Source organism: Bufo bufo, chromosome 4 (genome assembly GCF_905171765.1).
Source record: "Bufo bufo chromosome 4, aBufBuf1.1, whole genome shotgun sequence".
Classification (NCBI taxonomy): domain Eukaryota; kingdom Metazoa; phylum Chordata; class Amphibia; order Anura; family Bufonidae; genus Bufo; species Bufo bufo.
This window is the reverse complement of record NC_053392.1, coordinates 579,537,081-579,563,898: the sequence shown is the minus strand read 5'-3', so window position 1 is coordinate 579,563,898 and position 26,818 is coordinate 579,537,081. Positions and strand designations below refer to the sequence as shown.

Here is a 26,818-nt window from a genome sequence, read left to right as displayed (position 1 = left end):
CCCCCATTGACTTACATTGTAAGTCAGGACGGATCAGTTTGGCTCCGCATCGTCAGGCGGACACCAAAACGCTGCAAGCTGCGTTTTGGTGTCCGCATCCAGAGCGGAACGGAGGCGGAACGGAGCCAAACTGATGCATTCTGAACGGATCCTTATCCATTTATAATGCATTGGGGCTGAACTAATCTGTTTTGAACAGTTTGAGATCCCTGAAATGGATTTCACAAAGGAAATTCAAAATGCCAGTGTGAAAGTAGACTCACATGGAGGTCGAGGTAATTGCGGCTAGATAGGGTCCGATAAAGCTCATACATCTCAGTGGCGGTTTATAGACTCAGAAGCATTCCAAATAACTGCCTGGGTACTCTGTTCCTATTGATACTACTCTTCTCAAGGGGAGCACCTCAATGGCTGTCGGAGTAACCGCCCCGAAAAGAGCGACCCCCAGCCTGCTGGAACCTCGGGCCTTACACTAAATAACCCTATGCCTGGCTAAACCCTCTATGGGCCAACACGTTTCGCTAGGTCTACCGGCTCTTCAGGGATCGGCGTGGCGGGTAGTTCAGACATCCAATGTAATACTGACCTAAGGAAGGACTCTATCCAAGCCAGAGACATAGGCCCTGATTTATCATACCCTCACTCCAGTTTTCTAATATGGGTGGAAAGGTGTGTGTGGTTAGCTATGTTAATGAGTTTCACTCCAGATTTATCACTGTGACTTTAAAAAAGTCACAATCTCTCTTCAGGAGGAGGGTGAAGTAGGAAAATTGGAATAGCTTCTCTAGACAGAAGTGTTAGGTTTAAAGACCAGCCAAATGTATAAAACAACCTGTGACATTTGATAAATGTGGCATAAAGTACTCCAACACAGACTCAAGCAAAACTGATGAATTCCCCCATAGTGTTAACCAGACACAATTAAAAGTGAACTTTAAAGGGTTGTCTCACTGCAGTAAGTTGCATTTATCATGTAGAGAAAGTTAATACAAGCCACTTACTAATGTAATATTATTATTATTATCCATATTGCTTCCTTTGCTGGCCGGATTCATTTTTCCATCACATTATACACTGCTCGTTTTCATGGTTACAGACCACCCCGCAATCCATCAGTGGTGGTTGTGCCTGCACAATATAGGAAAAAGTACCAGCCTATGTGCGCCCCCATGGTCCCGGCCACCAGAGAGGTCGATACTTTTTCCTATAGTGTGCAAGCACGACCACCACTGATGGATTGCAAGGTGGTCTGTAACCATAGAAACAAGCAGTGTATAATGATGGAAAAATGAATCCAGCCAGCAAAGGAAGCAATATGGATAATAATAATACATTAGTAAATGGCTTGAATTAACTTTCTCTACATTATAAATGCAACTTACTGAAGTCAGACAACCCCTTTAACTTCTTAATGACCTCACTTTTTAGCGATTCTGTGCATGTGGTAGTTTAATAACAGTTTTTTATTTGTTGGGCTACCAAAATAATTTTTGCTACTTTTTTTTTATCTGACATACAGGGCTGTATATTAAAACGTTAGGGTTTATCATTTTCTTTTATTTTGGGAAAATTGCAAAAAAATTGGATTTTTGTACTTATCGTAAAATCCCTTTCTTGTTCAATTCATTGGGGGACAGCTACCACTAGGAGGCAACACTAGATATGAAAAAACGAGATTTTTGTATAACTTACCAGTAAAATCTCTTTCTCGCTCTTTCCTTGGGGGACACAGAAGACCTTGGGTATAGCATATCTCCCTAGGAGGCGTGATACTAAGTGAAGACTGTTAAGCCCCTCCTCCACAGCTATACCCTCAGCCTGGAGAGAGAGACTGCCAGTTGCGGGTCCAAGTAGTGAGAAAAGGCAAAGTCCAAAAAGTGGAACCAACAAGCCAACTACCCAAAGGGTAAAACAAACTCGGAAACAGTCAGAGAAGAACAAAGAATGGGTGGGTGCTGTGTCCCCCAAGGAAAGAGCGAGAAAGAGATTTTACTGGTAAGTTATACAAAAATCTCGTTTTCTCGCCCAGTTTCCTTGGGGGACACAGAAGACCTTGGGACGTTCAAAAGCAGTCCAAAAGGGGAGGGACCACAGCACCAAGGCGAAGCACCCGAAGGCATAAAAAAACCGCCGCCTGCAGACCAGGCGGCCCAAGGCAGCATACGCCGAAGACCGAGTATGCACCCTGTAGAACTCGGTAAGGTGTGCAAGGAAGACCAGTGACCGCCTTGCACAAATGCATGGCCGAAGCCTAATGCCTCCGGCCCAGGAAAAACCGACAGCTCTGGCAAAATGAATGGTGACACCAAAAGCAGAACCCTGCCCTTGGTGCGGCAACCACAGCAAGAGCCACTCTGAGAAAGCGGAGGAAAGCCACCCTGGAGGCCGTCAACCCTTTGCGCGGACCTCCTGGAAACACAAGAGACCGAACGTCGACAAGAGTCGGAGATCTCCAAGTAAAAACTGCAAGGCCCAAACAACGTCCAAATCGGTGAAGTGTCCGTTCCCGGGGGTGGGAAGGGGAGGACGACTGCCTCAATGAAATGAAGGACAAACACCACCTTCAGAAGGAAGGAAGAGACGGAATGGAGAACAGCCCTGTCCTGGGGGGAAGACAGAAGGCTCGGAACAAGAAGGGCCGCCACTCAGGCACCCGTCAGAGACACGATGGCTACAGAAACCCAACCGTACAGGACAGAAGGAGTAGAGGGGACTTCTGTAACGGCTCCAAGGAAAAATTGGAGCGCCAAGAGCCCAGTATGTAGTTCCCAGGACGGTAACGGAGGGCAGTACAAAGGAACCCAAGAGCCGCTCCATGGAAGAAGTTCCTGACAGGCCCAGAGGGTCGGGGAACGCTGAAAGAGGAAGGACAGGAACAACACTTGATACCTCAAGCAACAGAGTCCCAGCCCCAGGTCCAGGCCGGACTGGAGAAAGACAGAACCATGGAGAGAGAAAGGCAGAGTGGGGGAACGCCCAGCTTCCCACAGAACCCAAGGTAAAGCCCTAAGTCCTACCACAGATCCTGGACGAAAACTCGGCTAGAAGCGAACACTAGCGAGCCCACTAGAGTCGCCTGGGCAAGCGGGCGAAAACCCAATGATCAGTAACACGGGCAGAACGGTCGGTAGAACTGGTCCCGTCGGCCCCGAGCAAAGTTGTCCCGTATCCACCCGGAGTGGGGGAGAAGACGGACAGGAACCGAAGGGTCCGCCCAGCCCGCCCGATGCCAGGACAAGACAGGCTAAAGCCCAAGCCGATGTAGCCACCACAGGAGGACGGACTAAATGGTAGTCCTCCCAAGTTACCGAGAAGGTAAATCCATAGCAGAAACATTGCCTAGAATGGAAAAAACGCAATCTGCACCCAGCGGGAGGACAGAACGCGGTAGACCCGTTAGATAGGCACACAGCTAGTACAGTCAGTGTGGACTAGGGGGACAGTACGAGGCCAAAAGGAACACCAGAACCATCCACATGAACAACCATGCTCTTCCCAGAGGGGAGGGCAGAGAAGGAACATCCTCTGAAGCGTGGCCGGAACAGAAGCCACATCGGAGAGATCCGTACCGAGTGGGAGCCAAACAGAACCGGCGAGAAAAGGCAGTCGAGACAGAGGCCGGGATAACACCCTCCAAAAGAAAGGAGGAGTGGGCAACAGAGAAGCCATAGGACAGCTCAAAAGCAGAACCCCGCTACACTGAGACGCCCGGTTCACCGCCTCGCAGAAGGCGAATACCCTGAAGAACTCAAGGTGGAGGTCCTCCGGACCTGGGTAAGCGAGCACCCAAGAGAAGTTGGGTGACCTTCCCAAGAAGAGCGGCCCGAACCTGGTAGGAGGAAATAGTAGTAGGCGAGGGGACCGTAGTCCCGCCAGAGCCAACATAGAATGCGAAGGGCGCTGCAGACAGCACTCTCGACCATGTGACCACTAGCGCAGGGAAACAATGCTGCGGGAAGACGAATGGGTACGTGTCTAGGAACCACGAACACTCCCCGGCGGAAGGGCCAACGAAATGAATGAGCACCGCCCAGCTCGGAGCAGTAGCGAGCAGGTAGAGGCCGTCTACTTATATATAAGGCATTCATTTATTGTTTGTTGGACAACACCTTAGGCTTACACAGGTGGACAGAATGATCTCTTTAGAGAATAGTGCAAGGCTTGCTGCAAACACCGTCTCCCAAGAGAAAAAAATATGTCACAGGAGGAAAGGAGGCATACGTACGAGTAGCCCCGTAAGCAGTGAGAAGGCCAACCCACCTACGGGACGAGAAGGTATACACGGCCCAAACAACGCACAAGAACGTCCGCTCCCTGCAAAAATATCACTCAGCGAAGAAGGCCAGCCAGAGTGCCACAGTATCTACGGAAGTGCAAAGTGCAAACTGAAAAGGAGTTATGCACAAGACTAGTATGGTATGCGATGGAACGCAAAACTGACCGCCCCAAAAGGGGGGAAATGTACCTGGCAAATTGCAGTCGGCAAGGGTGCAAAAGCCCGCCCCAAAAAAGGGGGGAATGCCCAAGGCCGTACCTACGTCAGAGAAGTAGGGCATACCATACTTCGCCCCGAAGGGCGCCATGCACATAGCCACACAGTATCCAGCAGGAATGCAGGAGGTCCACCTAGTGAAAGGGGGACATGCACAGGGCTATCCTAGCATTAAGTGAGTGTGCAACAATTCACCCAACACCGAAACTTCGTGAGAGTGTAACTACTCCCAATGAAGGGGAACATGCGCAAGTCCAATACGGCACATACAAGGACAGCCTTGAATCTCGTGAGCGTGCAAAATTCCGCCCATGGAATGAGGGGTGGTCACGCACAAGGCCAGCACGGTATCCAATGGGAGCGCAAGCGTTCCACCCATGTTAGAGGGCCATGCTCAAGACCAGCAACGTATCCGGTGAGAGTGTAGTATGCCGCCCAGAAAAGAGGGGGGGGGTCATGCACATGGCCAGCATCGCATCCAGGGAGAGTGCGATCAGTCGGTGAGAATGTGTGTATGTCACCTGAAGGAGGCATGCCCATGGCCGGCAGCGAATCCAGTGAGAGTGCGTACACCGCCCACGGAAGAGGGGTCATGCATATGGCCGGCAGCGGATCCAGTGAGAGTGCAAGCACCCCGCCATGTATGGGGTTCATGCACATGGCCAACAACGTACCGGCGAGAGAACATCACCGACCGAGGGAGTGTATGTATGCCGCCACAGGGAAGGAGGCATGCCCAAGGCCGGCAGCGAATCCAATGAGAATGTATCATACCACCTATGGAAAGTGGTCATGCACATGGCTGGCAGTGAATCCAGTGAGAGTGCCGAATGCCGTCCACGGAAGGGAGTCATGCCTATGGGCGTCAGCGAATCCAGAGAGTGCAGCGTTCCGCCTATGGAAGGGGGTCACGCACATGATCGGCAACGAATCCAGTGAGAGTGCAGCGTTCCACCAATGGAAGGGGATCGTGCACATGGCCAGCACCGTATCTGGTGAGAGTGCAGTATTCCGCCTAAGAAAGGGGGTCATGCACAGATCGCAACGAATCTAGTGAGAGTGTAGCGTTCCGCCTATGGAAGGAGGTCGTGCACATGGCCAGCACCGTATCCGGTGAAACTGCAGTAGTCCGCCAATGAAAGGGGGATCATGCACAAGGCCAACCCGCAGCCAGGGAGAGTAGAGTATCCCGCCCAGGAGGGGGGTCCTGCACATGGCAAGCACCATAACTTGAGAGGGTGACGAATGCTGCCTACAGAAAGGGCCGCATGCACTTGACCAGCGCCGTATCGTGAGAGAGAGCTAGGAGGGTAAAATGACCCTGGCAGCGCCGCAGCCGGGGAGCGCGACATGCCGCCTAAGTAAGGGGGGCATGTACTGACATGAGGCTGCAGCGTCCTACACAGCCCACAAGTTATATATATATAAAAAATGTTTTTTTTTTTTTTTTTTTTTCTTCTTTCCTTATATATATAACAGCCTCACTGAGGCAGAAAGGGGAGCCACCTACAGGGGCACGGGGGTTGGCAGCCATACAGGCCCATCTGAAGCAGGCCTGTACCCAAAGGGTTAAACAGGGATCCGGCCTGGAGGGCGGCGCTGCGATCCCCTGGGGGCAGCCATACAGGCCCATCTGAAGCCGGCCTGTACCCAAAGGGTTAACAGGGATCCGGCCTGGAGGGCGGCGCTGCGATCCCCTGGGGGCGGGGGAACCTCCCGGCGGGAAGAATTCCCGCCTGGAGAAGTTCCAGCCCCCTCCAACAGAGGCCGGAATTTTGCGGCCTAGTAACTGTAGGCCGTGAAGCCGGGGCCTAAATTTCTAGCGGCGCCCGGCTGACCAGGGCCGCACAGTATTCAAGTACCGGCCGGGGAACGAAGCTGCGCATGCACATGCCGGCCGCGGGTGCCCACCCCGTGGGCCGGAAGAGCCGGGGACCCGGATAGAGCGCCGGGATCGCGGCCGCAAAGCCTGCGGTGCCCGGCCGACCGGATTGTTCCGACGGTCGGCCTGGGGCTGTTGGAGCATAGCGCTCATATTGCAGGCCGCGGGTGCCCACCACGCTGCCCGGAAGCGAGGACCCTGCGCTCGGCAGCCATTTTACCCATGGAGCGGGCCCTGGCTTATAACAGCGCCCCATGTGGCCGACAGCCACAACCACCTTGCCCTTGGGCCGGTGCCCGTGAGGGCAGAGGAGGGTCAAGGGCAGCAAGGCTCTGGCCCTGAAGCAGTAGCCGGTAAGAGGGAGGGGGACCCTGAGACCGGGTGCCTGTGAGGGTGGGACGCCTGCATAACCCCTCCGTCAGGGGCAGCTAGTTGCGGACCTCTGCAGCTCCCCAGGCATTCTTCTTGTAGGGAGAAGGGTGCCAATGACCTATGGAGGCCAGGAGAGAGGGAGCAGAATGTCGCCCTGCGGCAGCCCAGGGGCCAGCCTAGGTCTAGCAGGGACAGAAGGGTCCATAGGCCCAGTATGGGGGTCAGGCACGCAGGAGACCGGGGGGGACGGGGACGTAGGGCTGGAGAAGCCTCTCTCTTACCACAGCCGTCTTCACCCTCTGTCTGTTCCAGCAGGGTCGCCCCTTCAGCTACTGGCACCGTAGTGGCAGGACGCTGGAAGAGGGACTTGGCGTGCGGGCGACCCTTGCGCTGGCGGGATGTAGGGGAGCTGGGCTGCCCTGATCCACCTTGCCTTCTGTGGGGGAGGCAGCAGTGCGGGTGACCGTCACTGGCGCAGCTCAACCCCGGGAGAAACAGAGAGGTCTAGTGCGTCTCTGTTGTCCCTGATGATCTGGAACAAAAAGAAAAGAAAAAAGTAAAAATCTAAAATTTAAACAAGGAGAAAAACAGCCCTGCAGAGCAGGGAGTGTCTTGCCTCCTTGGACACTAAGCAAAAACTGGCAGTCTCTCTCTCCAGGCTGAGGGTATAGCTGTGGAGGAGGGGCTTAACAGTCTTCACTTAGTGTCACGCCTCCTAGGGAGATGAGCTATACCCAAGGTCTTCTGTGTCCCCCAAGGAAACTGGGCGAGAAAGGTTGGCTCCACCCAGGTGGGCTGTACCCTCTCCACAAACACTAGACTAATCAGTTTGTACCAATAGCGGTAGGAGAGAGAAACAAAAGAAAAGAACCAACATGTCCTGGACCGGGGAAGGAAAGAAGAACAGCAGTCCGGTGACAGAAAGAGAAATGGGTGGGATCTGTGTCCCCCAATGAATTGAACGAGGGATTGTACGGTAGGTCCAAAAATCCAATTTTCTCGTTAATGTCATTAGGGACTCAGCACCATGGGACGTCCCAAAGCAATCCCCAAGGGTGGGAAGGAAATCTCATGCAAAAATTTGGGCGCACAGGTGCAGGAGAACCACGTGACCCAACAGGACCAGGAGAGGCCATAGCATGAAATGGTAGATAGAAAACTAAGGAAGTGAGCCGAGAGGCTCCAGGACCAGGAAGAGTCCAAAAAAAAAATTGTGGGAGACTGCCAGGATCCCAAGGACAAGTGCCTGGGAAAAAAGGCCATATGCAAGAAAGGAACAAAGGGAAACACCCAGCTCCACCCAAGGTGGGAAAAATAAAGAAGCTAGAGAATAGGGATCAGGCCTAGATGTCCTGTGCAAGAACAGAGAGTTGTGTGCACTAGAGAGCCAGAGGAAGGATCTGGAAAAACCAGGGCTCCCCCTGAAGAAACAGGAGAGCAGCACAACTGGAAGGCATCTGTTGGTAATGGCCTAATGCTCTGCATATAGAAGGATGCTCCAGGAGGAGGATCTATAAGAGGACAGACCCAACAAGAAAAATGAGACCATGAGCGAACCTGGCAGGAGAGAAAATGCCATTGAAAAGGACATAAGCAGCCCTGAACCAAGGAAAAAGAATAAAAAAATAAAATTCCTGGAGACAAACTAAAGGAAGACCCTGTGGACCACCCCTCGGCAAAAGGAAGGCGATTCCATAAGGCCTGGAAGAAAAAAAAACGGACAAGTAAGAGGACCCGGCAAGGAAAAAACTATAAATCGTCTCAGACCAAAAACATGGCCTGTCCGTGGCAAACACCATGTGAAGGCTAGGGTATAGAGGAAACAAGGAAGCACTGGAGGCTGAACGATTGAGAGAAGGGATAGCAAAGACTCACCATGGGAAGGGAGCAAGCCTCCTTCCACTGCAAACCAGGTGGGAAAAGAGAAACACCCTATGAGAAGGTGGACACCCCATCCTGCCAGAGAAAGCAGACAACCTCTGGGGGAGAAGGGGGTCCTTGGTAATGGCCAGGAGAATGGAATGTAAATAAAATCAGAAAAACTGGAACAAAATATCACTGTGAAACGTAAGACCAGAAAAATCCCTGGCCACATGAAGTCTCAGGAAAAAGGAATAAGTCACAGGTCCTGGTAATACAAGTGGAGACACACTCGTCTGAGAGATATTGGAGTAGAAGAGAGAGAACTCCAAACAGCCTGAGGAGGAACAGTTCTCAAATCGAGGGAAAGCTCCATCCCAGAAGTGGCCAATATGAATGTAAATTGCAAACTGGAGCAAAAAACTCCCAGGTACTAGGACCTGAACCTGGGAAGACAGGAAGAGAGGTTAGAATCTCAAGAGGGAAACAAGCCTATGGGGACCCAGGAGGGAAAAGAACCAAACCAGGCCCAAAGAAGCATCTGTCATATAGAGCATGTGCGGTCAGAGATGTCATGAATAGCTTCCCCAGAGGGAACCTGCCAGCTAGATGGTTAAAGAATCATTGGGGCAGGGACTCCAAGCAGAATTACCCAGTCAGAGGCTCAAGAAGGGTCCACAGAACTGGACCACATGAGGACAATAATAGCCAGATTATCAAAGGAAAAATGAAAAGTAACAACCATAGGGAAAAAAACATCAGCCATGGATAACCAACCATCCTAAGTGTAGCGACTAGCATACTGTATAACAGTGCCCCGGAAGGGGCAAGTACAGCACCCTGAATTTTGTAAAAGAATCGCCAGACATCCATATGTCAGAAAAGAATGCGGAAGTCGCCAGGGGAAGCCGGGAGAGACTACACTGACATGTAGAAACCAGCTACCAGCAGAGCACAATGAAACCCCTAAGAAAGGGGGAAGAAACTGACAGGTGCAGACAACGGCAAGGCCCAAGTGAACGGCACTTCTGTCATGTAGCACAACTAATCAGAGAACATAAGGTAGTACCAAGAACACCCGGACCATTGAAGAACTACGGGACCATGTCCGATACCAGAGCGAGCAGTGTAAAATTCCACCCACCAAGTAGGTGTGTGGCGCTCACTAGTCCTGTCACAGCCATATCAGAGAGGACATCCAGCGATGACCCGAAAACTGCAGTAGCAGCTAAAGAGCACCCGAGCACAATGGAAGTCAACGGGAGAACCTGAGCATTAAACCAGGCACCCCCTGCTCTGAAGAGGGAAGGGTGTCTGGTTCATAGTAAAATGTCAGAAATTGATGGAAACACCACTGAAATGGTTCGGGCACAGCATGGGGAGGATGTCTGGATGCATCTTGGACTCCCAGGTTGCTGCTGGGAACAATGTTGTCCGAGTAGTACGCCACTTTTACAGACTGATAATAATAATAATACGCACAAAACCAAAGATAAAATCGATTTTAGAGGAAAAATTGTTAGGACACATTCTTTCCTATATATTTACTTGTATATAAAGTGCAAGTGCTGCCAAAAATTACAAGAAAAAGGCACTCCGATACAACCTGTATATCACATAAAGGAGGGCATTAATTGTGGTACAATTGTTCAGGTAGTGGGACTCCTACACTGATAAAGCCAATGCACTAAGGGAAAGGGCTTACAAAAATTACAAGGAACCGGCACTCCAATACACCCCTTTATGTGGGCATCATACACACCCTTGAAAAATTATAATTTATGGCCTGCTGGTGACTCTCAAAAACATTAGGGTCGAGGGCCTGCTGCTGATCTGACCATCTAAAACATTAGGGGTGGGAGTCTGCTGCTGAGCTGACCATCTAAAACATTAGGGGTGAGGGCCTGCTGCCGAGCTGACCATTTAAAAAAAATTGTGGGCGAGGGCGTGTTGCCGAGCTGACCATCTAAAACATTATGGGCGAGGGCCTGCTGCCGAGCTGACCATCTAAAAATTTAGGGGTGAGCGTCTGCTGCTGAGCTGACCCTCTAAAACATTATGGTTGAGGGCCTGCTGGTGAGCCTCAAAAACATTATGGGTGAGGGTCTGCTGCTGAGCGGACCCTCTAAAACATTAGGAGCGAGGGCAGCCTAATAAGCATGTTGATATGATGGAGGAGGAGGACGAGAAAAGGGAGATTGAACCATATACCCTTTTTAGTGGTGTAAGGGGTGCATGGGAATACAGTGTATTAAATACACAATAAAATGCACATTTAGAGTGCCTTTATGTTCAGCCGCTTTCCTCTGGTGGAGTAGAGAAGTCAGGGGCAATCCAGGCCTTGTTCATTTTGATAAGAGTCAATCGGTCAGCATTTTCAGTTGACAGGCGGATGCGCTTATCAGTTATTATGTCCCCAGCAGCACTAAATACAACCTCTGACAAAACGCTGGCGGCGGGGCAGGGCAGCACCTCCAAGGCGTAGAGCTTTTGCCAGGTGTCCAGCTTGGACAACCAAAAGTTGTAAGGCACACAGGGATCACTGAGAAAGCTGACACGGTCTGCTACGTACTCCTTCACCATCTTCCAAAACTTTTCCCACCTTGGGACACTAGGCCGCTCATCAGGTTGAGGGTGCTGGCGGGGGTTCATAAAACTGTCCCAGGGTCGAGAAGGGTGAACAACCAGTAAGCGGTGTTAGCCAAAATGCGTACAACACGAGGGTCACGGGAAAGGCAGACTAACAAATTCAGCCATGTGTGCCAGGGTACCAACAGACAAGACTTTTCTGTCCTCATCAGGAGGATGACTCAATCTCCTCATCCTCTTCTACCCATCCACGCTGAACAGATGGAATAAAACTTCCATGGGTACTACCCTCTGTAGCAGAGGCAACAGTCTCCTGCTCCTCATCATCCAATTTGCGCTGAGAAGATGAACTGAGGGTGCTCTGGCTATCACCCTGTGTACTGTCTTCCCCCATTTCCACATGCAAAGGGTCCGCCTTCATTGTGAGCAGTGAGCGTTTCAGTAGACACAGAAGTGGGATGGTTACGCTGATAATAGCATTATTGCTGCTCACAATCTGTGCTGATTCCTCAAAGCTGCGTAAAACCTCACAGAGGTCAGACATCAATGCCCACTCCTCGCTTGTGAATAGTGGAAGCTGACTGGAAAGGCAACGACCATATTGGAACTGGTATTCCACAACTGCCCTCTGCTGCTCACAAAGCCGCACATGAGTCAGTGAGCTGGCAATTGTAAGCGCTGCTGCAGCATTGCCAGACCGGTGGAAGCTTTCGATGACTTGCGGAAATGGGTACACACGCGGCACACCTTCACCAGTAGCTCAGACAAATTGGGGTAGGTTTTGAGAAACCGCTGAAACACTAGGTTGAACATGTGGGCTAGGCATGGTATGTGTGTGAGCTTGCCAAGCTCCAAAGCAGTCACCAAGTTACGGCCATTATCAGACACAACCATGCCTGGTTCTAGGTTGAGTGGCAAAAGCCACAGCTCAGTCTGTTCCCTTATCCCCTGCCACAGCTCTGCGGTGGTGTGCTGTTTGTTCCCTAAGCAGATCAGTTTAAGCATGGCCTGTTGCCGCTTCTCCACTGCAGTGCTATCCGCAATCCTTGGCGTCGGTAGCATCTGTGCCATCCCAGGGTACGACTCGCTCCCGGCCTCCACAACGTTCACCCAGTGTGCCGTCAGGGAAATGTAGCGTCCCTGGCCAAAAGCACTTGTTCATAAGTCAGTCGTTAAGTGAACCTTCCCAATAACTGCGTTAGTCAGGGCAAGGGTGATTTTACGGGACACATGCTGGTGTAAGGTTGGGACTGCACACCTTGAAAAATATTGGCGGCTGGGGAAAGAGTACCGCGGGACAGCCGCCACCATCAAGCTGCGGAAAGCCTCAGTGTCCACAAGCCTAAATGGCAACATTTCCAGGGCCAGCAATTTAGAAAGGTGCGCATTAAGTGCTATGGCCTGTGGGTGGGTGGGTGGCTGGGTATTTGCGCTTTCATTAAAAGCCTGGGGTATTGACATCTGTACGCTGCGCTGGGACACAGAAGTGGATGTGCTAGCTGATGGTGGTTGCGAAGGTCCAGGTAGATGGCGGGAGGCATCCGGGCCTGCGTCTTGGACAGGGGATTGGCCAGCACGTAACACAGGGGGAAGAGGAGGCAGTGGTGTGACCCGCAGACACTGGTTGTGGACGCAGGCGTTCGGCCCACCTATTAGGGTGCTTTGATGCCATGTGGCGGATCATGCTGGTGGTGGTGAGGTTGCTAGTGTGCACACCCCTGCTCATTTTGGTACGGCACAGGTTGCAAATGACAATTCTTTTATCATCCGCACTTTCCTCAAAAAAGCACGAGAATGTGGAACACCTACCCCTTGGCAAGGGAGACTGCCGCAAGAGGGTGCTCCGGGGAACAGTTGCGGGCCTGTTTGGTGTGGCCCATCTTCTCCCTTTTGCCACCCCACTGCCTCTCCCAGCCTGTTGCGGTGCTGCGGATCCCTCGCTAGGCTTGCCACCTTCCCAGGTTGAGTCAGTGACTTCATCGTCCAGCACCTCCTCTTCCACTTACTCAATCTGGTCATCCTCCTGACTTGTTGACCAAACAACAACCTCCGTTAGTGACAACTGTGTCTCATGCTCATCATGAACCTCTTGAGACACTAATTGCGGTTGATTTATTGGCAACTGTGTCATCATCATCATCCACCTCGTGAAACACTAATTGCCATTCCCCACCATCATCATCTTCTGACTGTGGATGCTCCAGAGTTTGGGAATCAGGGCACAAGATCTCCTCATGTCCCTCTTCAAGCGGGCTTGGCGAGAGACCCAAATTAAAGAATGGCAATGAAAACAGCTCCTCGGAATATCCGAGTATGGGATCACTTGTTTGCCAAGACTCTTCATGGTGGGTGGAAGGAGGATCAGGGTGAGGATTCTGTTGACCAGACTCTTGGCTACTGAGACTGGACTTTCTGGAAGACAGGGTGGTGCTGCTGCAATCCAACCTTCGAGAGTGGTGTCCTGCGCCGCCCTGCAAACTTCTTGTGCTCTGGCCGCAGGCACAGTTTCACCGTGCCCAGGGCCACGGCCTCTGCGTGCACCATCAGCAGCACAGCCACTTCCCCGTCCCTTACTGCGCATATTAAATGGCACATATGCTTGCAAGTATGTCACATGTACAGTAGCGAAGGTTTTTTAAGTGTATGCGCAAATCAAGTACACAGAATGTCAGATATTTTTAGGATGCGCACACGTTAAACAGGAGGTATAGCGCAAGTAATGTCGCTGTCACCACCACCTAATAAAAAATTACACTGAATGAATGTCACTGATATTTCGAATACGCAAACGTTATACAGGAGATGTAGCGCAGGTAATGTAACTGTCCGCAGCGGACACCGTCTACGGAAAAAGTACACTGGATGTCAGATATTTTTAGGCTGCGCACACGTTAGACAGGAGATGTAGCGGCCAAACAAGTGCAAGCTATTTAGCACAGGTTGCACTAAAAATATATATTGCTGCCACACACAATAGTCCTTAAAAGGACTTTTGGGTCTCTAACAAGTATAAAAATGAAAATATTGATATTTCAATCCCTACACTAGGGCTGCACGATATCGAAATTTTGTGCGATTGCGATTAGGGCCCTAAAAATTACGATAACGATATGAGATGCAATATTTTAAGGGAATTGTGCTAGAGGTCCATTTGCTGTAGATGGCATTGTTATGGGGGGGGGGGGGGGGGGAATCTGAATGGCACTGTTATGGGGGGGGGGGGGGGGAGAGATCTGTGAATGGCGCCGTTATGGGGGGGAGGAGAGATCTGTGAATGGCGCCGTTATGGGGGGGAGGAGAGATCTGTGAATGGCGCCGTTATGTGGAGGGGATCTGTGAATGGCGCCGTTATGGGGGGGAGGAGAGATCTGTGAATGGCGCCGTTATGGGGGGGAGGAGAGATCTGTGAATGGCGCCGTTATGTGGAGGGGATCTGTGAATGGCGCCGTTATGTGGAGGGGCACTGTGGATGACGCCGTTATGTGGAGGGGCACTGTGGATGACGCCGTTATGTGGAGGGGCACTGTGGATGACGCCGTTATGTGGAGGGGCACTGTGGATGACGCCGTTATGTGGAGGGGCACTGTGGATGACGCCGTTATGTGGAGGGGCACTGTGGATGACGCCGTTATGTGGAGGGGCACTGTGGATGACGCCGTTATGTGGAGGGGCACTGTGGATGACGCCGTTATGTGGAGGGGCACTGTGGATGACGCCGTTATGTGGAGGGGCACTGTGGATGACGCCGTTATGTGGAGGGGCACTGTGGAGGACGCCGTTATGTGGAGGGGCACTGTGGATGACGCCGTTATGGAGGGGCACTGTGGATGACGCCGTTATGGGGGCATCTGTGGATGACACTGTTATGGGGGCATCTGTGGATGACACTATTATGGGGGCATCTGTGGATGACACTGTTATGGGGGCATCTGTGGATGACACTGTTATGGGGGCATCTGTGGATAACACTGTTATGGGGGCATCTGTGGAGGACACTGTTATGGGGGCATCTGTGGATGACACTGTTATGGGGGCATCTGTGGCTGACACTGTTATGGGGGCATCTGTGGATGACACTGTTATGGGGGCATCTGTGGATGACACTGTTATGGGGGCATCTGTGGATGACACTGTTATGGGGGCATCTGTGGATGACACTGTTATGGGGGCATCTGTGGATGACACTGCTATTGGGGAAGGAGGGGATCTGTGGATGACGCATATATAGCATCCTATGCTATGTGCCATCCACAGATCCCCCCCCCCCCCCACCCCCTCAGGTGCCGAGATGGATGAAGACATGACTGATAGATTCAGAACCCATCCTAAGCATTCCAGGGTGTCACGGACGATGCGCAGGCTGTCCGCCGTTGCCTGGAATGATGGACCCTTGATCAGGATATCGTCCAAGTACGGAATCACCACTATCCGCCTGGTATGAAGCAGAGCCATGAGTGAGGCCAGAATCTTGGTAAAGACTCTGGGAGCTGTGGCAAGACCGAATGGGAGGGCCACAAACTGGTAATAAAAAGGTCTCACTGCGAACCAAAGATATTCCTGGTGACCAACACAGATAGTAACATGGAGGTAGGCGTCCTTGATGTCTATCGAGGACAGGTATTTCCCCGGGTCCATGGATGCAATGACCGAATGCAGGGACTCCATTCAGAAGCGGCGGAGCCAAAAGGAATCAGTTGAGTGCTTTAAGGTCTAGGATGTGACAGTCCGTACTCTTCTTCTTGGGGACCACAAAGAGATTGGAGTAGAATCCGCGAAAACGGTCTCCCTGTGGCAGAAGGGAGAGAATAGCCTGAAAAAAGGAATGGTCGGTGGAAGGCGAGGTCGGAGGGGAAGAGCGAAAAAACCGGGGCAGAGGTGGGGAACGGAACTCCAGTTTGTAAGCCTCCGATATGACGTCTCGCACCCAGGCATCTGAGACGTGAGCTAGCCAGACATGCTGGAACAGATGAAGACGACCTCCCACTCGACTGGGGAATGCCAGAGGCCACACGTCATGCAGGGGAGGACTTGGGGGTATAGGGCTTGGAGCCCTGCCGGCCAGGATGCTAGGGAGGGCGAGGCTTGAAAGATGGTTTGCGCTTCTGCTCTGGGGCAGATTTGTCGGTTAGCCGCTTCGGGGCTGGAAAAGCTGCGAAGAGGCCGAAAAAAAGGTCTGCGATTTTTAGATTTGTTGAATCGCGTTCTGCTCTGCGGCAAATGGGTGCTTTTACCCCCTGTAGCATCCGAGACAATCACATCCAGACACTTGCCGAAAAGTCTGCTACCTGCAAACGGGAGGGACGTCAAGGTCCGTTTAGAAGCATTATCCAAACGCCCAGCAAGATAGCCACAGGGTACAGCGAATAGCCACCAAAAGGGCTGAAGAGCGGGCTAAAAGCCTGGCCGCATCCAGAGAGGCCTCACAGATGTATGAGCTGGCATGGGAAAGTTGCACTGCAATATCCGAAAGTTCCCCCGGGGAGTCCCCAGAGACGAGGCCCTGACGTAGCTAGTTTGCCCACTCGGTCATAGCTTTACTAACCCATGTCGAGGCAAAAACCGGGCGCAGGGCAGTGCCAAATGCTTCAAAACAAGATTTGGCAAAGGATTCCAATTACTTATCCCTTGGGTCAGAGAAGGAAGCCCCATCCTCCACAGGCAAGGTGGTATTCTTAGCCAGGCGGGATACCGGAGGGTCAACAATATCAAGAATCAAATCCTCTGGAAAGGGATATAAGACGTCTAAGAGTTTCCGTAAAGCAAAACGCCTGTCAGGGAAGTTCCATTCTTTAGAAAGGGAGGAATCAAACGCCAGGTGGTTGGGGGAACACCTTTGGCGAGCAACGGGATCGCCTGAAGGAAAAAACAGAACCGGCAGAGGAGGGCGCAGAGTCCTCAACCTGTAAGGTTTCTATAACCGCTGCCATGAGATTGTCTACCATAGAGGACAGTTTGGGAGACTGGTCCTCCGGTAAGACAAAGTCAGCGTCTGACAACTTTTCCTCAGAACACGCCTCTTCTAATGAGGACGCGTCGGAGCGAGACTCCCTGGGAGGTGGATGAAACGGGGGACGCAGACGACCTTTGAGGAGAGGGTGGTCTGGCCCGTTTTGCAGGACTGCCGCGATAGGGGGCAGTAGAGGGGTCCCCAGAGTCCACAATGGCTCTGTTGGAAACAGAAACGTCCTGCACCATCTTAGACAGAGAGCGCACCCACTCGGGCTCTACCATGGGCTGGGCAGGAGGGGCCTGACTGACCGCATGGGAATTTTGAACAACAAGAAGCACATGCAAAATGTCAGACGGAAGTGACCACCGGCTTTGGAGCCAGGGATCTGGGTTCGGACATAGCGAGTACCTGTGGTGAAAGGTCTTTCTGTGTTTCAATACTGCTGGCATATCTTTAAGGACAGGTCATCAATATCCGATCGTGGGGGTCCAACTCCCGGCACCCCACCAATCAGCTCTGGCGAGTGATGTTGCCTCCTCACAGCATACCAAGCGCTGTAGCCTCTTCTTTGGCCAGTGACATCATGTTCATTGGTCACATGCCTATTTTCAGCTCAGTTTCTTTCATGTGTACTGGGCTGCAATACCAAGGGCAACTGCTACAGAATGTTTGACTTCGTGCTTAGTTTGCTAAGAGGAGGCTGCAGCACTCACCGGAGCCCTGCGACCTCTTCAAACAGCTGGTCGGTGTGGACGCCATGAGTCACACCCACTGATCAGATAATGATGAACTATCAGAGGATAAGCCATCAATATTAAAGAAAAATTAATTATTAGATATACCAAGGCAGAATTAGTGAACCATGAAGAAAATTAGTTTAAGCATCTCAGAGTAAGCGTGGTAATTAAAAGCTACCTTTATTATAAATTATAAACGGGTAAATGAGCAAAAATTGCCCCAGTGATGATAAATATCAGGGGAGACTCCCACCAAAACGAAAAAAGAAAAAAAGTAAAGAAGATAAAAAATGGTATAGGAATCAGGAGAGGGGGATAAGGGAAAACTATCCCTGTAACACCCTAAATGATCCTATGGCCAGGGACACCCCCTGATGGAAGAGGTTCCCTGTCCTCGTAACTAAACATGATCCTTACCCTATTTTGACCCTACATCAATGTATCATAATAATAAATACGATACATATCGGATGGGGCACAGATGGCCCCTAGTAGGTATGAAAGAGAAAAAGAACAAAATAATATAAGAATGGGAAAAAGACTCCAACGCGTTTCACCTGCACCTGGCAGTTCATCAGGCGGTGATAAGGCAGAAAAGCTATATAGAAAAATTGTAGGGAAGAACAAACTAATAGATAAAGATAGATATGGGAACGATACTTATCTCACAGAACAAATAGTGGGAAGGGAATATGCACAAATATAGATAACCCAGCCAGCAGATGTCAACTGGCAGGGGAACCCACAACGTATGTCCGATGGATAAGGAGCTTAAACTCCCGGTAACCCCCTTAAGGTGAATTTAAAATGGCCACTTGCTCTACAATGTGCCTACTCTGGCCTCATGAGAGGACATCTGAGGAAGTATACAGTAGCAAATCACAGCTGGCAGTTAAAACTGAAGAAAATAATCTGCTGGTAGAGTATTACAGTGGTTTCACACAGTTTTTTTCTACAGTTTTTTGGGCGAAATCCAGAAAGGGATCCCACAGGAAGAAAAAAATAATATATGCCCTTTCTTTATATTTCCTATTACCCTTGAATCTGTTTCTGGCTTTGGCTCTAAATCTGTAGTGTTTTTTCAAAAAAATGCTGTGTGTGAAACCGACCTCACCTCCAAAAGGTACAATTATTAAGCCAACAACTTCTTTAAAATGTACAGTTACCAGGGTTATTACGGATTAAAACATTATGCCGGATAAACATACTACATTCATTATGGCATCTACTTACCCGGACTGCATGTGAACACTATCTGAATGATATGTGCCATGGTTACTAAGTGAAAAAGATGCAGGTCCCCAATACCCAAGCTGTACCCTGAAAAGTCCTGGCATTGTACTGCTGGAAACGAGAGCACCAAGCTGACCTGCCAAGAGAAATACAGCATCACCAAAAATTGTGACATTTCCACAAGAAAACTAAATCTAAAGTAATATACAGAAAGTCACGTGTCATTTCACTGATTGTACAGTTCAGAAAACCAGTTGTCCAGTTTTACTCAGCACTTTTCAAAGTGGTGAGGGTTCGGGGTAGGCGGTCCGTCACATGTATTATAATGTAAGCCAGAAATCCGCCCTAGGGTATAGCAGACATCTAGACCAGTTCCCTTGCTGGTCTAGAGCTCGGCTTTGTCGCACGGACCTGCAAACATGCGCCACAATTATTAAGAGGCATGCATCTCTAAATAAGCGGTCACCTAAAGCAAGCAGGGAGATTAGGGCCTAGCCGTGCCTAGACAATGAGACCATCCTGTCAGGCTGACTGAGCACATAGGTCATGTCATGTCAGTGCGACCAGGAACACTGTATTACAGCTAGCCCTCCAGACTCCGTGGTTATCACAGACCCATAGACCATACAGGGTGTGATGGATCCGTGAACAGACAAAATAGAGCATGCATCCGTGCTAAAACCACAGACCCACGGGCCATAGTAAATGGGTATGTGTGCTGTCCATGGAGAACACGTACAGCACAGGTAGGTGAAACACTGACATGTGAATAAGGCTTAACAGGCTAGAAGCCATTTAAATGTACTACACTAAATACCCTTGAGGTAAAATGAGCATGTTCTCCTATTCAAAGTTAATGAATTTAAAGGGGTTGTCAGAGTTATTTTTTTTAATTCTTTTTAGGTTTCTAACTAGGCAAATGTAACATCTTTCCAATTAACTCACTTTATCTCCAGTGGCTGGTTTCTCAGATTTCACTGAGGGTCACATGACCTGTGATGTCAGCTTCTCTCCCTGCTCTGATGATGTTCCTGCACAAAGCCAAGCCTGAGAGATCTGTACAGGAGAGGTCACTGTGCTGGCCACGCCCCCCTGCACTGCCAGCTGCTGCTTATTGCTCTCTCCCAGGATTCTTAACCCCTTCAGCTGCAGGGCTTAAGTGTTTATTGTGTAGCTGCAGGCAGCGAGGAGACAAATGCTGGGCACAGAAGCTGAAAGAGAAGTTCTGCAGAGCATTGCAGGTAGGGGGAAGATCCTGTGTGTATTAGCAGTGTCTTTATACAGCTAGGACTTGTAGTTGTAGTTCTACACATACAACATGCTTCTGAGTCTTCCAGCAGGCAGACATGTCACTAAGGGCAGCACTTGTATTCACTCCCTTAGCAGTGTCATTGTACAGCTGGGACTTGTAGCTCTACACATACAACATGCTGCTGAGTCTCCCAGCAGGCAGACATGTCACTCAGGGCAGCACTTGTATTCACTCCATTAGCAGTGTCATTGTACAGCTGGGACTTGTAGTTCTACACATACAACATGCTGCTGAGTCTCCCAGCAGGCAGACATGTCACTCAGGGCAGCACTTGTATTCACTCCCTTAGCAGTGCAGGGGGAAGGGCAGAGATTGTTATTGCAAGTAAACAAAGGGGCAGAAGAGAACCAAGTAAATTAGGAAATAGATATTTTTTTTAACCTAAAACTTGCTTAGGCCTCTTTCACACTTGCGTTGTTGGGATCCGGCATGCACTTCCGTTGCCGGAGGTGCCTGCCGGATCCGTAACAACGCAAGTGTACTGAAAGCATTTGAAGACGGAACCGTCTTCCAAATGCTTTCAGTGTTACTATGGCACCCAGGACGCTATTAAAGTCCTGGTTGCCATAGTAGTAGCGGGGAGCGGGGGAGCGGTATACTTACAGTCCGTGCGGCTCCCCGGGCGCTCCAGAATGACGTCAGAGCGCCCCATGCGCATGGATGACGTGATCCATGTGATCACGTGATCCATGCGCTTGGGGCGCCCTGACGTCACTCTGGAGCGCCCGGGGAGCCGCACGGACGGTAAGTATGCTGCTCCCCGCTACACTTACCATGGCTGTCAGGACTTTAGCGTCCCGGTAGCCATGGTAACTATTCAGAAAAAGCTAAACGTCGGGTCCGGCAATGCGCCGAAACGACGTTTAGCTTAAGGCCGGATCCGGATCAATGCCTTTCAATGGGCATTGATCCCGGATCCGGCCTTGCGGCAAGTCTTCAGGATTTTTGGCCGGAGCAAAAAGCGCAGCATGCTGCGGTATTTTCTCCGGCCAAAAAACGTTCCGTACCGGAACTGAAGACATCCTGATGCATCCTGAACGGATTACTCTCCATTCAGAATGCATTAGGATAATCCTGATCAGTATTCTTCCGGCATAGAGTCCCGACGACGGAACTCTATGCCGGAAGACAATAACGCAAGTGTGAAAGAGCCCTTAGCTATATATCGCTGACCATCAGAATCACAGTGCCATTTTTTTTTTTTTTTACATAACTCGGACAACCCCTTTAATCATAATGATATTTTACTGTATTCCCCGAAAACCTCTTTACGAAGTAAGGCGATGACGATGACTAAATGGGCCTCTGTTTATTTTGCGCCAAATTTTCAGTTCTAGAAATCTGCGAGTAGCTCCAACACTGAAGCCTTTTACTCTGGAATGTCATGATGCTAATGTGAACAGAACCTAATATTTAGAATCTGGTAAAAAAAATTGCTAATAAGTATCAAAAATTAGATTGAAAAAAATAAATAAAAAATACCCACCATTAAATGGAACATGTCAATGTCGAGTATGCTGGGGGCCTCTTCGCTGCCCTCTTGAAGTACGATCGCTGTAGGAGAATATGAAGTCATGTAAGAGGTCAGATGACAAGAGTTTTTTCCAGCACAAAGATACTGATGGTCTAGCCTCAGGATAAGTGGTGAAGGTCTGACTCTAGGCACCCTGCTGATCAGCTGCTTAAAGAAGCAGAGGTGCGCCTGTGAGCTGTTCACCACTGGCTTAGTAGAGGTGGTACAGGGTCCCATCAGCTTCGTCCCATTCAAGTAAACAATGAAGAAAGTTGCAGCATTAGTATGAGCACTATGGGGGCTTCGAACAGCTGTGGTGCCAAGAGTTGGACACTTACTTTTCTGATATTGATTGCCTATTCAGACGATTTGACATTATCCTGATCTAGAAAACGAGATTTTTGTATAACTTACCAGTAAAATCTCTTTCTCGCTCTTTCCTTGGGGGACACAGAAGACCTTGGGTATAGCTCATCTCCCTAGGAGGCGTGACACTAAGTGAAGACTGTTAAGCCCCTCCTCCACAGCTATACCCTCAGCCTGGAGAGAGAGACTGCCAGTTGCGTGTCCAAGTAGTGAGAAAAGGCAAAGTCCAAAAAAATTGGAACCAACAAGCCAACTACCCTAAGGGTAAAACAAACTCGGAAACAGTCAGAGAAGAACAAAGAATGGGTGGGTGCTGTGTCCCCCAAGGAAAGAGCGAGAAAGAGATTTTACTGGTAAGTTATACAAAAATCTCGTTTTCTCGCCCAATTTCCTTGGGGGACACAGAAGACCTTGGGACGTTCAAAAGCAGTCCAAAGGGGGAGGGACCACAGCACCAAGGCGAAGCACCCGAAGGCATCAAAAAAACCCGCCGCCTGCAGACCAGGCGGCCCAAGGCAGCATACGCCGAAGCCCGCGTATGCACCCTGTAGAACTCGGTAAGGTGTGCAAGGAAGACCAGTGACCGCCTTGCACAAATGGATGGCCGAAGCCTAAAGCCTCCGGCCCAGGAAAAAACAGACGGCCCTGGCCAAATGAATGGTGACACCAAAAGCAGGACCCTGCCCTTGGTGCGGCAACCACAACAAGAGCCACTCTGAGAAAGCGGAAGAAAGCCACCCTGGAGGCCGTCAACCCTTTGCTCGGACCTCCTGGAAACATAAGAGACCGAACTCGACAAGAGTCGGAGATCTCCAAGTAAAAACTGCAAGGCCCAAACAACGTCCAAATCGGTGAAGTGTCCGTTCCCGGGGGGGGGGGGGGGGGGAGGGGGAGGACGACTGCCTCAATGAAATGAAGGACAAATACCACCTTCAGAAGGAAGGAAGAGACGGAATGGAGAACAATCCTGTCCTGGGGGAAGACAGAAGGCTCGGAACAAGAAGGGCCGCCACTCAGGCACCCGTCAGAGACACGATGGCTACAGAAAACCCAACCGTACAGGACAGAAGGAGTAGAGAGAACTTCTGTAACGGCTCCAAGGAAAAATTGGAGCGCCAAGAGCCCAGTATGTAGTTCCCAGGACGGTACCGGAGGGCAGTACAAAGGAACCCAAGAGCCGCTCCATGGAAGAAGTTCCTGACAGGCCCAGAGGGACGGGGAACGCTGAAAGAGGAAGGACAGGAATGACACTTGATACTTCAAGCAACAGAGTCCCAGCCCCAGGTCCAGGCCGGACTGGAGAAAGACAGAACCATGGAGAAAGGCAGAGTGGGGGAACGCCCAGCTTCCCACAGAACCCCAGGTAAAGCCCTAAGTCCTACCACAGATCCTGGACGAAAACTCGGCTAGAAGCGAACACTAGCGAGCCCACTAGAGTCGCCTGGGCAAGCGGGTGAAAACCCAATGATCAGGCGCGGACCAGTAACACGGGTAGAACAGTCGGTAGAACTGGTCCCGTCGGCCCCCGAGCAAGGTTGTCCCGTATCCCCCCAGAGTGGGGAAGCAGAAGGACAAACGGACAGGAACCGAAGGGTCTGCCCAGCAACCGCCAGGACAAGACAGGCTAAAGCCGAAGCCAATGTAGCCACCACAGGAAGACAGACTACAGTTCCGGTGTGGGAGATCAAAAGACAATCCTGACCAAATGGTAGTCCTCCCAAGTTACCGAGAAGGTGAATCCAAAGCCGAAACATTGCCTAGAATGGAAAAAACGCAATCTGCACCCAGCGGGAGGACAGAAAGCGGTAGACCCGGTAACTAGGCACACAGCTAGTACAGCCAGTGTGGACAAGGGAGACTGAAAAGGAACACCATAACCATCCAAATGAACAAACATGCTCTCCCCAGAGGGAAGGGCAGTGAAGGAACAGCCTCTGAAGCGTGGCCGGAACAGACGCCACATCGGAATGATCTGTACCGAGTGGGAGTCAAACAGAGCCGGCGAGAAAAGGCAGGCGAGACAGAGGCCGGTATAACACCCTCCAACAAAAAAAGGGGGGGGTGGGCAACAGAGAGGCCATAGGACAGCTCAAAAGCAGAACACCGCTACACAGAGACGCCCGGTTCACCGCCACGCAGAAGGCGAATACCCTGAAGAACCCAAGGTGGAGGTCCCCCGGACCTGTATAAGCGAGCACCCAAGAGAAGTTGGGTGACCTCCCCAAGAAGAGCGCCCGAACCTGGTAGCAGATCAGACTGAAGCACCGAGGGCGCCAATCCGGAAAGAATCATACCACACTGCACCAGAATGATCTCCTTAGAGAATAGTGCAAGGCTTGCGGCAATCATCGTATCCCAAGAGAAAAAGAATGTCGCAGGAGGAAGGAGGCTACGTACGAGTAGCCCCGTAAGCAGTGAGAAGGCCAACCCACCTACAGGACGAGAAGGCATACACGGCCCAAACAACGCACAAGAACGTCCGCTCACTGCAAAAATATAACACCGCGAAGAGGGCCAGCCACAGAGTGCCACAGTATCTACGGGAGTGCAAACTGAAAGGAGTTATGCACAAGACTAATATGGAATGCGATGGAACGCAAACTGACCGCCCCGAAAGGGAGGAAATGTACCTGGCAAACTGCAGTGGGCAAGAATGCAAAGGCCTGCCCCAAAAAGGGGGAGATGCCCAAGGCCGGACCTACGTCAGAGAAGTAGGGCATACCATACTTCGCCCAGAAAGGCGCCATGCACATGGCCACACAGTATCCAGCGGAAACGCAGGAGGTCCACCTAGGGAAAAGGGGGACATGCATAGGGCTATCCTAGCATTAAGTGAGTGTGCGACAATTCACCCAACACCGAAATTTCGTGAGAGTGTAACTACTCCGCCAATGAAGGGGAACATGTGCAAGTCCAGTACAGCACATACAAGGACAGCCTTGAATCTTGTGAGCGTGCAAAATTCCACCCATGGAATGAGGGGTGGTCACGCCAAGGCCAGCACCGTATCCAAGGGGAGCGCAAGCGTTCCGCCCATGTTAGAGGCCATGCTCAAGGCCAGCAACGTATCTGGTGAGCGTAGTATGCCGCCCAGAAAAGGAAGGGGGGGGGGGAATCATGCACAAGGCCAGCATCGCATTCAGGGAGAATGCGAGCAGTCGGTGAGAATGTGTGTATGCCACCAGAAGGAGGCATGCCCATGGCCGGCAGCGAATCCAGTGAGAGTGCGTACACCGCCCACGGAAGGGGGGTCATGATGTGGCCGACGGTGGATCCAGAGAGAGTGCATGTATAGGGGTCATGCACATGGCCAACAATGTACAGGCGAGAGAACAACCACCGACCGAGGGAGTGTATGTATGCCGCCACCCGGGAAGGAGGCATGCCCAAGGCCGGTAGTGAATCCAATGAGAGTACATCATATCGCCTATGGAAGGTGGTCATGCACATGGCTGGCAGTGAATCCAGTGAGAGTGCCGAATGCCGTCCACAGAAGGGAGTCATGCCTATGGCAGGCAGCGAATCCAGAGAGAGTGCAGCGTTCCGCCTAAGGAAGGGGGTCGTGCACATGGCCAGCACCGTATCCGGTGAAAATGCAGTATTCCGCCTAAAAAAGGGGGTCATGCACATGATCGGCAACGAATCCAGTGAGAGTGTAGCGTTCCGCCTATGGAAGGGGGGCACGCACATGGCCAGCAGCGAATCCAGTAAGAGTGCCGTGTTCCACCTATGTAAGGGGGTCGTGCACATGGCCAGCATTGTATCCGGAGAAACTGCAGTAGGCCGCCAAAGAAAGGGGGATCATGCACAAGGCCAACCCGCAGTTAGGGAGAGTGCAGTATCCCGCCCAGGAGGGGGGTCCTGCACATGGCAGGCACCATAACTGGAGAGGGTGACGAATGTTGCCTACAGAAAAAAGCATGCACCTTGACCAGCGCCGTAGCGCGGAGAGGGCAAAAAAACCCCCAGAAGGGGAAAAAAGAACCTGGCAGCGCCGCAGCCGGGGAGCGCGACACCATGCCGCCTATGGAAGGGGGGCATGTATACAGGCAGCACTCTGAGATGAGGCTGCAGCGTCCTGCGCAGCCCACAAGTCATATATATAATAAATATTTTTTTTTTTTTTTTTTTTAAACACACAGCCTCACTGAGGCAGATGCCACCTACAGGGCACAGATCCACCCATACAGGCCTATCCTCTGTGGGCGGGGGAACCTCCAGGCGGGAAAAATTCGCGCCTGGAGAAGTTCCAGCCCCCTCCAACAGAGGCCTGAATTTTTGCGGCCTAGTAGGCCGTGAAGCTGGGGCCTAAATTTTTAGCGGCGCCCGGCGAACCGGGGCCGCACAGTATTTAAAGTAGCGTCCGGGCCTACGGAGCGGCACATACCGGCCGCGGGTGCCCACCCCGCGGGCCGGAAGAGCCGGGGCCTAAATTTTTAGCGGCGCCCGGCTGACCGGGGCCGCAAGTACCTAAAGTACCAGCCGGGCCTACGGAGCGGCACATACCGGCCG

General features: G+C 51.2%; 1 protein-coding gene across 1 annotated transcript in view; it reads right to left on the bottom strand.

Moving 5' to 3' along the window:
- UBR2 (ubiquitin protein ligase E3 component n-recognin 2) overlaps nucleotides 1-26,818 on the bottom strand; it is a 141,507-nt gene that overhangs the window by 10,842 nt on the left and 103,847 nt on the right. The window contains 2 exon segments of the mRNA XM_040430376.1: nucleotides 19,116-19,251; nucleotides 21,914-21,981. Coding sequence (XP_040286310.1) covers nucleotides 19,116-19,251; nucleotides 21,914-21,981 — 204 coding nt within the window.